Source organism: Rhamphochromis longiceps, linkage group LG15, assembly GCF_057381845.1.
Source record: "Rhamphochromis longiceps isolate RC_006_pf linkage group LG15, R_longiceps_female_GT1.1, whole genome shotgun sequence".
Taxonomy (NCBI): Eukaryota; Metazoa; Chordata; class Actinopteri; order Cichliformes; family Cichlidae; genus Rhamphochromis; species Rhamphochromis longiceps.
The window spans coordinates 27,168,585-27,181,040 of NC_140571.1; the positions used below are offsets into that span (position 1 = coordinate 27,168,585).

Sequence of the window (12,456 nt, forward strand, 5' to 3'; positions counted from 1 at the left end):
GTGGTGAAAGTTGGGCAGCACGCTAACGTATTTTGTCCACTCTGTGTGCTCGTACGGGTCTAACCCTTTCACTCGATTGATTTTTTCCTCGTATCTTTTCTTTGACTTTTCATAAAGTCTGTCTTTGTACGGACCGGCATTGTTCTCCTTTGTTGTGTACATAACTTTTTTGGGGCACAAAGATAAAGCAAGAAGGTATTGGAACCGGAGAATGAACGTTTTGCGGTGCTGCAAATGCTTGCGTTTGATGCGGTACTTGGATTGTTTTGCCACGAGTTCCCGGCATGCAATGCGCGAAAGTCACGTGGTCTGTCAAACTCTATGTATTAACGAGAAGTGAAAGAAGGAAAATGAGAAGAGAAGGGAAAAAAAAGGGGGGGCATGAATATATATATAGCCTGAGGCCGGAAGGGGCGTGAATGAGGCGTGGTCCCGCTCCTGAAATTGATGATGATAGGTGGTGGTTCAGGAGCATTCAGACCCGCACTAGCAGACACAGAGATAGTTTCTACCCACAAGCCATCAGGCTTTTGGACTGCTGACATTCTGCACACACTATTACACACTCACTACAACTACTGGACTCTACACACACTGTCACTTTAACCACTTTAAAATCCTCACTGCGCAAGTTTTTTTTCACAAAATGTAAATACCAAATAACTGTCTTAAATTCTCTTAATATTTTATAGTTTAGTATTTTGTTATTTGTTGCTGTAGTTGTAGTTGTTGTCGCCTTGTTCATGTAAAGCTGAGGAGAATGAGCCAAAGAATTTCGTTACGGGTAAATGTGGCTACACTGTTTATCCGTATATGACAATAAAACTTGAAACTTATAATACTAGTACTGTTTGCAGGAGTTGATGTACGTTATGGTACCTGCATGGAGACGACTTGGGAGAAAATAGCCTCAGGAACAGCCAGCAGGACGGAAAGCAGCCAGATAGAAACAGCTTTCAGACACGTCCAGAAGACAGCGCTGGATGTCTGGATGTCCATGGGGTTTACTATGGCCTTATACCTGCAAGGGATGGGGGGAAATGTCAGTAAAACGTTTATGGAATAAAACAATAAGAACATGATAAAACACTTTACATGTACCCAGGTAACAAAAACAGTTAACTTATTTAAAATCTTATGTGAAAGAAAAACATTTACAGCCCAGTTCACACTTTAAAACGGGCACAAGCTGCTCTTCATTGTGGACACTGATGAAACATCAGGGTAACAGCAGCAAACTTAAAGTCTTACACTTTCTCCACAAGTAGCTCGCTCCCTCACTGCTCTTCTCCAGTCTTTTCATTCTTCCCATTTTCAGCTACCTGATTCCTCACACCTTCCAAACTCCCCTCATTCCAATGATGCAGTAATTGTCCATGTAATTGTAACATGCCCAGCCATCCAGCTAAGGAAATCGCACAAAGTTGATTCTGTTCATCTGGACGTAGCATTTTCAGCGGGAGAAACATTTTGTCTCTCATCCAAGTGACTTCTTCAGTCTCAAGACTGCAGAACACAACATTTTCAGTCATTTGTAGATTTATGTTTAGCATCAATAACTTTTAGATTTGTTTTCTGTGTGATTTTCAGTCCATCACATCACTGTGGATGAATTCAAGCTCACTTTTCTGTGGCATTATGTTAAAACACACCTAAACACTCCAGATCAGCAAACTGCAAAAACATTTACAGTTTTACTTATGCCTGTTAAGGATCAACTAACCAAATGCATTTACAGGTATTTGCTCCCTCCTTACAGTAAGGGTTTCTTTGTCTACACAGAGACAAAGAAACTGAAAACTGTTTTCACATAGCTGTATGTCTCAGTCTCTGCACACAGGGATGAAGAAACATGGAGATTTGCTTTTGTAGTCATAACAGTTAAAATATTCATACTTTAAGGCTTGTTTGAAGGGTGGGAATTTATTTAAATGACTGTAAACATCAACTAAATAATTCAGGGGTTAACTCTGTTTGCTGTGTAGCTGCTGGTTGGAGGAATGATGTCAAATGTTTAAGTTGGTGTTCATTTTATCCAACTTCCAAAGGACAATGTGAGACATCTGCAGGCGTTTTCATTGGCTTCTGGTGTCTGACAGCATTATCTCAATGATAATCACATACTCCTGGCTCTCTGTTATCATATACCTGCTGCAGCTTCGGTGTCCTTTCCTCTCTGATCAGCTGCCAGGTTTTGCCTCCCTGCCTGTTTCTTGACTTTTCTCCTGCCCTTTTGCTCCACTCCCTTCTGATTCCTGCCACTCTCACACTGACTGAAGCTCATCCACTCACTTTGCCCCTCGGTCATTTCTACCTGTTTTTATAAGTAGTTTCAACTTCCTATCTGCCGCTGTCATGCATTTGATGACTGCACTGCACAGACAGATTAACATCCCAGTGAAACTGGAAGATAATAACGTTAAGAGAGATGCACCTCATCTGAACAATGAAATGAACTCTTATCAGTCTAAGATGCAAATAATATAATTTGACCTACTGTTCACTTCTAAATATTTACAACCCTCAGATAGATATAGATATATAGATATATATACTTTATTTTTTTACATTTCACACTTTCTACACATCAGTATTTACCTCTTCAACCTCTTTGATGAGAACATATTCATCAGAAAGAACTCATAGTGATAATTAAGATTAGCCACTGCAATATTGTTAGACCTCATCATTATAATGCTGAGGATGGTCAGGTCTCATATCAGGCACACTTTACAATTACTAACAATCTGTTTTAGAATGCAACACCAAAATCAAGAGTAAAACTGTGTTCCAATAAGGGCAACAAGATTAGACCCGTTAGTGCTACAACACCTAGGCTCAGAGTTACAAATCATCTATGAATGAAGACAAATATGAACTCACAGTACTGAGTGAACAATCAGCTAAAGAAAATCCACACAGGAGCTCAAAAGACTACCAAAACAAAACAGGAAGTGAGGAACTATAACTAACCAGGACAGTGCAGACACATGAAAACACTTAACATAGGCAAAATGACAGAATAGAGACACACTAAGAACTTGACACTTAAAGACAAAGAGTGCATCACAATCAAAAGCAAACACAAGCAACAAACACATAGGAGCATTAACACCACACCCATTAGAGACAGTTAAAATGTTAAAATATGTTCAACAAAGAGTGTATTTCTTTCCTTGGTATGTTTAATCAGAGTGTTATAGCTAAACATGTAATGAAGGCTAAAGAAAAAGGACAATAAACACAATGCTTTTTCATTTAAATGTATTTATATTCTCTATCCGCTACTTTCATATGTGCATCAGATAAACTGTTGATGATGCTCCTTGTGTGACATTAAAACCTTCCACAAGAAGAGATCACTTAAAGAAAACATGTGCTCAACACAAATCTTGTAACTTTTGTTTTTATGCTTATCAAGATATTCCAGCTTTTCCACATCAGCAAAGCATTAAAACGTCTTTCATATTCTATTTGAAAATGGTCATAAAACAGCTGGAAACAGAGCTAATGCAAGCACAATGACGCATACTTCCTCCGTGCGGTGCCTGTAAAGAGTCTCCCTCTATTGAAGCAAACAATGCTGAAAAAAAATGGGCTCATTGCTGAAGGTAAGCGGTACCCCCGACCCTGTTAGTCTTCATCAAACTCATACAAACACAGGTGAAGCACTTTGCAGCAGGTCTGAAGAGTACACCTCCAATGGTGTATTGCTTCCCTGTGCAGTAGAAGCAGTTTAGTCCAACCTGTGGCCGTGAGGAGGAAGTCCAACAGTGGATGCGAGGGACTGAAGGATTCAGCCCTGAAATGATTTTGTATTATTCTGCAAAATGAACAGAATACTAAAAAAAAAAACTATTTAACTATTTCTATGAAAACACAATTTCAAATTAGACATCAAGGTCCTGCCACTGTGCAAAGACTAAAAATCATTACTGCATTAACCATTGATCACACTTCATATTTTCGCACTGAATGCAAACATAAATCATTTAATAACCACATCATTTTCTTTTGCTGGCATTAGTGGCTCCAGTCTCTTTGTTACTTAATGAGAAACCACATCATCCATCGGGTGGCAGGGGAGGGGACGCAATAGTACTTTGTCACACTAATCACAATTATTCTTTATGTGTAATCGTGGAGCTGAATTTTAAATTCCTCATTAGGCCAAGCAGATCAGTCATTCAGCTGACAGGGACACAGCAATTTTTTTTTTGACACTGTAATTTTTATTGATAGTTTTGTCACAGTTTAAACATAAACATGTATTGCATTACAGGAGAAATAACCATGCAAGCACACAGTCAAAACAAACAGAACTAAAGCAAACAAAAGGTGTGGGTGCCAATTCTAATCAACTACCGTATGCATGCCTGCCTTTACTCCGCAGCATACATACTCCAGCTTATATACGTACTTTTATACGGGCATGCATCAATAGATATACAGAGTTATAGACCTTAAATGTTTTGTTCTTTTTCTTGGTGCCATAAAATGTCCACTTCTCCCACTTAGCAACGAAAATATCTTCCTTTAATCTGAAAATGTAAGTCATTTTTTCCATTGCATAGATTTCTCCAACAATATTTAACCAGTCTTTTGAAGAAGGCGGATCCAGTTTGTACGGGACACAGCAATTTATACCAGTGACCAACAGCCATGCGTTATTTCTCTCTAGCTGGATGAGGACGGCTGTTAGTTTTGATAGAGTTCTATGAGACTGCTGACTTTAGGTGGGGAAAATACAAATAAGCAAAACACATCTACAGAGAAACAAGAAGTGGAAGAAGTTCCACTTTATATCACCACGTTCTGTGCTTTCTCTGCATCAAAGTTAAACTTTTTTGTTTTTAACATGTGTTGATGATGCTATTTTGATAGCCCTTCTTGAAGCACAGGTTTGCATTAACTTTGCCACACTGAGTTGGTTTTAATTTTCATCATTATCTGAAATCTGTGGTGTACCCCAAGGTTCAATTTTTGATTGATTATTTTGATTTCTCTTGACACTAGTTGTCTTTGGAAATTGATCTAACATCCCATCGCATTCCCTGCTATGCAGAGGACAAAGGGATCCTTTTGTTTTAGCTTGTCCCTGGATTATCACCTGCTGAAATAGTGAAAAGAAATTGTGAAATGCTGTCTGAGGCATTTAGAGGTTATATCAGATGTCACTTTGATCTGTCCCATTAAGACCACCCTTGTCCACTAGTTTGATAGCATAAAGTTAAATAACAATTTTTTTAATAGTTTCATTTGACCTGAAAGGAGCTGCTCTGTCTTCCTTCCTCCAATTAAAAAACATTATCGATAAGTTGCTTTAACCCACCAAGGTGAAAAGAGTCAGCTTTTATTTTCTTGAGGTTACAATACTGCAGTTCATGCCACACATTTCCTGTAGGTTTTTAGAAACGATTTTCAGATTTTACTGATAACTTCTAAAGCATGTCTGAGTCCTGCCTAAAACTATAGGGCTAAAATGTTGAACCTGTGAACCAGTTTGCCTCAAATCAGTCTGGAATATTAGCAAGGTTGGTTAGCAATATCTATCAACTGAACACTTGCATCATACAGACAGACACTGGCACATTAATGCTACGTAACAGAAATAACATCCAGAAAATTCACTCATTAAAACTCCAGCAAGCAGTATTTGCCAAACAAACAGCATTAATACAGTACAGTGACTTCAATTAGCTAAATTAAACAGCCGCACCTGTTAGCTCAAACCTTAGACCTTAGCAAAAGTAAAATAAGAGATTTTTGTCATGATACGCTATGTAGCAGACAGGAAAGGATAGCTTAATTGCTAGAACTCACAGAAAATACAAAGCAAAACTGAGCCAGACATGCATCTTTTGAGCCAAAAGAAACACCCCCAGAGGAGTGCACCATGAAGAAAAACAAAGACCTTTGGAAAACTGAGGCATTAAATACACACATGAGGTAGTTAGAAAGAAAGGACACACTGGGGAAAATGAGACACAGCTGAACAGAATCTAACAAGACAGGGGGACAAAATAAAACAGGGACACTTTACCTACTGAGCTATCCCTGTCCTTCACAGAAAGCCCACTGCAGCACATGAAAGAAAATGTTAAAAGACTTTCTGTAAAATAATAAAGAAATGACACAAGATATTTTTAGAAATGGTAAGAAATAGTGTGCAACAAGTAAATTCTTTGTTTTCCTTGTTTAATCACTGACTTTGTCTGCATCGGATTTACACTGATATTTATTTCCGAGTATCCGCAATTTAGACTTTTCCGCGGTGTATGATTCCAGCTTTTGGCGTACTGCTGTCATTCTGGAAATCATTGATTATTTTCTTAGTATTAATCACATTAAGGTCAACAAGTTTTCATTACACCACCTGAGCAGTGCAGGCAGAACACCACTATGACCTCACGGTGAACCCTGAAGAGGAGACTGCATGGCCATCAGAAAATGGCCAAGAAGTTTTGTATAAGCCGTGAGACCAGTTTTCCCGTGCTTCACTCGCGTACGTCAGTTTGAAGAGGAAAAAGAACTCCACGGGACTCCGATGTGAAAAGATGTAACAAAAAATTTTTTCCACAGTTTGCATCTTACAGGAGTGGTCAGGTTTAACTTATCCTCAACAAAATAACCTACTACGGTAGGAAAACCGTGTGGCTCTGTTCTACCCTGCTGCCGCCTATAGCTTATGCCGTGTTAACTCTTTTTCTCTCTCCCCCCTCCCGCACCACATGCCCTAATTTGCATACATCCGTGATGCCCGGATTTTACTATAAGCACGAGTCTTTAAGGCACATGTAATCATGGTACTACGTAACCAAACCAACACAGCAATAAAATAATTTTAGTTCCACCATAAACATGCATTTACTTCCTAAATTATTAATTACACAAACAAGCTTAACAACAGCAAAATATAAATACTAAAACATATGAACTATCTTAACTTGGCTCCCACAAGTTTGTAGCTATCCGTGTAGATCAGGGGTTGGGACCTCCAGGCCTCAAGAGCCAGTGTCCTGCAGGTTTTTAAACAACACCCTGGGTCAACACTCCTGAATCAAAATATTAGTTCATTACCAAGCCTCTGGAGAACTTCAAGGCATGCTGAGGAGGTCATTTAGCCATTTAAATCAGCTGTGTTGGATCAAGGACACATCTAAAATCTGCAGGACACCGGCCCTTGAGGCCTGGAGTTCCCCACCCCTGGTGTAGATGATAGAGGCAGAGGAGAAGGAACACAGGCTTGTGGAAAGCCACAGACAACCAGTTACAGAAACCTGCTGAATGCTATCAGTTAAAAAGTGTAATATATTCGATCCACAGGGGCTTTATCTGCAAATCAAAATGCTCATGTGAGATTTTGGTTTTCCAAGATGCTTATGTGCTCTGTCTAGAATGACAAACAAACTGCAGTGGATCTAATCTGACATCAATCATGAACAACCTCATCTTTTATGATTATGACTCATTCGAGGTGTGAGAGGCTCCCTCAGCCTGGAAACATTATTTAAGAAGTCGGATCTTTTTAAAAATGAGGAAAAAAAGAATTAAATGTGTTTGTCAGGTCAGCATCATCCACAGCATGTAAAGAAATGGATTCCCTTGTTTTACAAAAGCACTGGTTTATGGATGCCATTCATTTTATTCCCTGCCGAGCTGCTCTGCGCTCACCGCTAAAGTATCGTTTTTCAGTTTTATTTCGATATGGATTTTTGGCCTTTCTGGTTTCATTCCTCTCTTCTCTCAAGACAGGAGCAGGAGTATGAAAGAAAACTTTTTGGCTCCTCTCTGCAGTTAAAATCTGTCCGGGGGGGGGGGGGGGGACTCTCTCCTGCTTCTGTACAAAATCATCTCTACAAAGATGCTGCACTAAGTCTCTGTCCTGCTGTTGCTTGTGTTAAACTGTCAGAATGTTAATAAAAAGCAGACTTTTTCCAGAGCTGGTGTCACTGTGACCCCGTCCAGCATGTCACAGATTTGCGTTGTGACTCGGTACAGTTTCATATTCAGGACTCAAACCTGGTCTCTCTCCCCTGCTGTACATTCAGTGACTGACAGACGGGCTCAGGGGGATTTTGGACTGGTCTGCACAAAGATTCATTCATGGACCTCACACTCACCCATAAATCTTACATCATATCACTGTAGCGCACTTCATGTTTTATTAATGCAATCATTTATTTTTTATTTATGTCATATAGGAGCTCAGAGTTTAAAGCTGTGTCCCCAGGCTGAATAAGCTGGATGGCAAAAAATGGATATAAAGTACAAGATGATGCAGATGTATTTAGGATGGTTAAAATGGGGGTGCACAGATGTAACCCAAACAGAAAACATAGTTTTAGTGTGAGAAGAAGTGAGAGAATCATCTTCTGCTCTCAGGGTAGATCGTGACACAAGTTGCCCTTTTTTGAAAGTCTTAATTTGGGTGTCCAAATACAACATTTTTGGGCCATATACGCAGACGCCGTGTGCTCTGTTAGGATGTGAAATTGAATCTAAAATCTTTATTTCTTGTCTCAGGGCAAGTTTGACATCCAACATGAAATCACAAAGTATTCGGTGCCAGAAATCAGCGTGAGACCCATCTGGAAGCTTTCCGGGCATGTCAGATCGTCAATGTGAGATCAGCCAAAATTAAATCATGTTTGGTTTTTGATTTCCGTTCTGAAGTCTCCTCCCACTCGTTTTCAAGTCTTCATGTGGGACGGTCTTTGTATTTTGTTCCTTATTCTGCTTTTCAGGATTAGCTTCCATTTAGGTTTTTCAATTTCTGTTTTCAAGAGTAAGACCTCATGTTTCTTGAATAATTACCATTATTTGAGTAATGCTGGCTCTATAGCGACAGCTCTATGTCCTCAGTTGTTATTCCAGCGTTCCCGTGGCTCTCTGTGTATTGTGTCTGAGTTTTCTTGTCCTTGTTAAGTTTGGTCCTCTTATTTCCTGTTTTACTTACTTTTACTTGTTGTCAATTTCTCCCATGCCCTGTCTTGATTTTTACTTTCTATCTATTCATTTCCTTGATTGTGTTCAGTTGCCCCTTGTTTCCCTGCTGTTTTCAACTCTCCTGATTAGCCCTCAGAGTGTATAAATAGTCCTGTCTCTTCTTGTTCTTTGTCAGAGCATCTGTTTACCTGCCTTCATCGGCGGCCTGGCTAATCACTGAAATGCTAGATTTTTCCTTGTTGCTTGACTTTCCATCAACTTAATAAAAGGTCCATTTTTTGTTACTTTCTGCCTGACTTTTAGAGTCCTGAGTTTGGGCCCTCAACCTGCAATTCACAACATCATCCCAGCAGGACAGATGCTTTTCTAAAGTCTGGCTTTTATCCAGTGACTGTGAACAACAGAAGCTGTCATCACAGGTCACCTGCAGCAAAGTTCAACTCAGCTAAAGATGATTCTCAGAGTTTCTGCTGGTGTTATTTTTCAGTTTCATGCAGAGGAGAATATGATAGTTTCACCTGAGTCTCACAAGTATACTGTGACTCAAAGAGATGTGAAGATCTATGGATATATCCATGCTGATGCAAAAAGATAATTACCAGACAGAAGAGTGGCTTCATTATCAGTGCAGTGTTTTAACATAGTTTATTTGTTTCATTTCCTCTCTCTATTAACACATCCCACCAAAACTGCCGTGCTTCTGCAGATTTAGTTTGTTGGGATCAGATCACTCTAATTAAAAATAAGTATATTTAGTGGCTGGACTACATATTTTTCTAGGTTATCCTCTGACAGGGGTCATCGTCCATAAAACCAATAAAACAGAGCTTTTAGTGGTAAATCATCTTTTCCTAAACCTTTAAAGAAGGATTGACTGTTGCATGCTCAGTCATTCAAGTAAAGAAACCCCATCAACGTCTAAAATGTCAGAGAACAAGACACCAATAAAGCAACTGTAGTGAGAACTGTGTTTGTTAACTTACTGAAACCTTTTGGAATAAACTTTTTGAAAAATCTCCAGAGAGCAGTTATGTGTCCCTCAAACACAGACCAAAACACCACAATGTAATTTCCAGGAAAACAGGTTGTGTAATTATGAGTCAACTCCACTGCAGAGTACAATATCAACAATGTCTGATTTAATTTCTGCTTTAGAAGATAAAAACAAACTGAGTGGGAACCTTCAGCATTTATCTCAGTTGTTTATACAGAACAAGTCTGAAGAGACTCTCACGCAACCAGCGACCTTCTGCTTCTGAAACCCTTCATTCATCACACCTGCTGGATTCATACCTGCTTCATGTTATTCTAAACTTTAATCTATTGAGATTGACACAATGCTTCACATTCATTTACGTCAGGAAGCTGTTGTTGGTAAGAGCAGTGTGGTGGTGCAGTTTCAAGTTGAGAAATGACTTGAGAGGCGCTCAGTGCATCACACTGTGAAGCAAACAGATTTTCAACAAGTCTGTCCAGCAGCCAGATTTTCTCTTGCTGGCTGACTGTTACTTGGCTCATTTCTACCTTCCCTCCACAGATGGATTCTGTAATCAGCTAAACATCTCCACGGTTGTGCGTGGATACTGTATTTTAGCATTCTCACAACTAACAGAGGAGATGGCACATACGAAGCAAAATGTTGACAAGCTAATCTTGTCAAGTTTTTATTTGTTGCCGCTACATAGGCTGAACATCTCATTGCACCTCCTAGGCCAGAGTGGACTTGGAGGGAGAAAAAATCTTTGGAGAGATGAAACCAAGATGAACTGGGCAGAGAAAGTATGGAGAAGGAGAGAAGAATGTCACATCATCTGTCAAAGTCTCCTCCCACTCATTTTCAAGTCTTCATGTGTGACAGCCTATCATGCCAGAGCGTGTAAGGCTGTCACCAGAGCCAGTGGAGTCCAGTCATTAGTACCAATGTGACTGCTGATAGAAGCAGGGAAAGGTTATATTTAAGATATCTGGCCAATCAAAATCATCTGACTTTGGACTGCAGCGTTTTAGATAAGAGTAGTCATGTGACCTTTTTTTCCTATTTTATAAAGCTGTTTGTCACCAAACGTCATTAACCAGAGAAAGCACTCCAGTTCTAGAGTTTTACCTTTTCCCCTATCACTCATACAGTTAAGTCTTATTTCAGAACAGATTCAGTAACAGGACACATTAAAATAAACCTGTTATGAATATACGAAAGGAAAAATGTAGGAAATAAACACTGACAAGCTCTCAAGAATATTTTAAGAATAGACTAAAATATATATATTTAAAATATTCTCTTAGAAATTAGCTAAATTTAGAAGAGAACCTAAAAATTATTTAAATACCAGTAAATTCAGAATAAAATATGTTAATAATTTTTAAAGTCAGTTAAAAACCAAGATGTTATACTTCTAGTTCAGCTTTTGAAGAGATGGCTCCACACTTTCTTCAAGCACTTTGTTATGATGGAGAATTCAAAGCTCGGTCCCTCAGGGAGCAAAGCAACTTGAAACCAGAACATTTCCACCACTGCAGGTGCTACGAGGTTCTTGCATGAATAGATTTTCTGCTGTGAGGCTGCGAAACAACTGCACGAGGGAGAAGTTTTCTGACAGAAAAAACACAAAATATCCGCTAACAGCTTGAAAAGACTGTGAATGGTGGCCTGTCTTTGAGTTAGCCCTTTGACAGACTGACGACCTGTCCAGGGTGTAACCCGCCTCTTGCCCTATGGCAGCTGGGGTTGTATCCAACCCTTCCACGACCCTGAATGAGACAAGTGGAAGAAAAGGAAGTCAACAACTTCTAAAGGTAACGATGGATAACTAACTGTTGGTCTCACTTGGGCCCAAAGCCCTGACTCCTGGTTGAAAGTGCTTTATTTGACATCCATCTACTGAATACATACGCTTCACTACTGTTTCTCCCACTGTGGGATGAGCTACGTCTGTACTTTCCCAACGTCTTTTTCCCTCTGGATGCATGCTGTGACATCACATGCCTGTGATTAGAATAGCAATTCTGAAGCTGGAGTTAAAGTAAAAAGGGGTCAGCTGCCAAACATGTCTGCTATAACTGCGACCACACACATGATTCATCTGTCCAGAGGTCATTATTCACAGTCAAGATTATGGGCTTGCAAGACTGGAAAATTATACATAATCACAAAATTACATGTAAATGACATAATGCTATATATGACATGATTTCAGATTTCTCTTAGGTTAATATGGGTGATAATCATGCTGAAACAATGACGACTGCTCCTTTCATCTGTGGCAGTTGTGTCACAAACATTCAACAAAAAGGCAACTCCTCTGCGATTTGTTTCTCAGAAGCCCCTCAGAAATGTATCTCAAAGCCACAGGACACCAGCATGTTTAATCTTACCTTCAGATTCCTAATTAAACAACACTGAGCAATCCCAATCTGCGCCCTTTCAAAGTGCAGACATATGATAAATGGTAAATGGCCTGTATTCGTATAGTGCTTTACTTAGTCCCTATGGTCCCCAAAGACATATGA

At 39.5% G+C, this 12,456-nt stretch overlaps 1 protein-coding gene across 1 annotated transcript in view; it reads right to left on the bottom strand.

The window, feature by feature from the left end:
- Positions 1 to 12,456, bottom strand: part of nmbr (neuromedin B receptor) — a 76,052-nt gene that overhangs the window by 47,829 nt on the left and 15,767 nt on the right. The window contains exon 2 of the mRNA XM_085382927.1: positions 880 to 1,021. Coding sequence (XP_085239053.1) covers positions 880 to 1,021 — 142 coding nt within the window. The remainder of the gene's footprint in view (positions 1 to 879; positions 1,022 to 12,456) is intronic.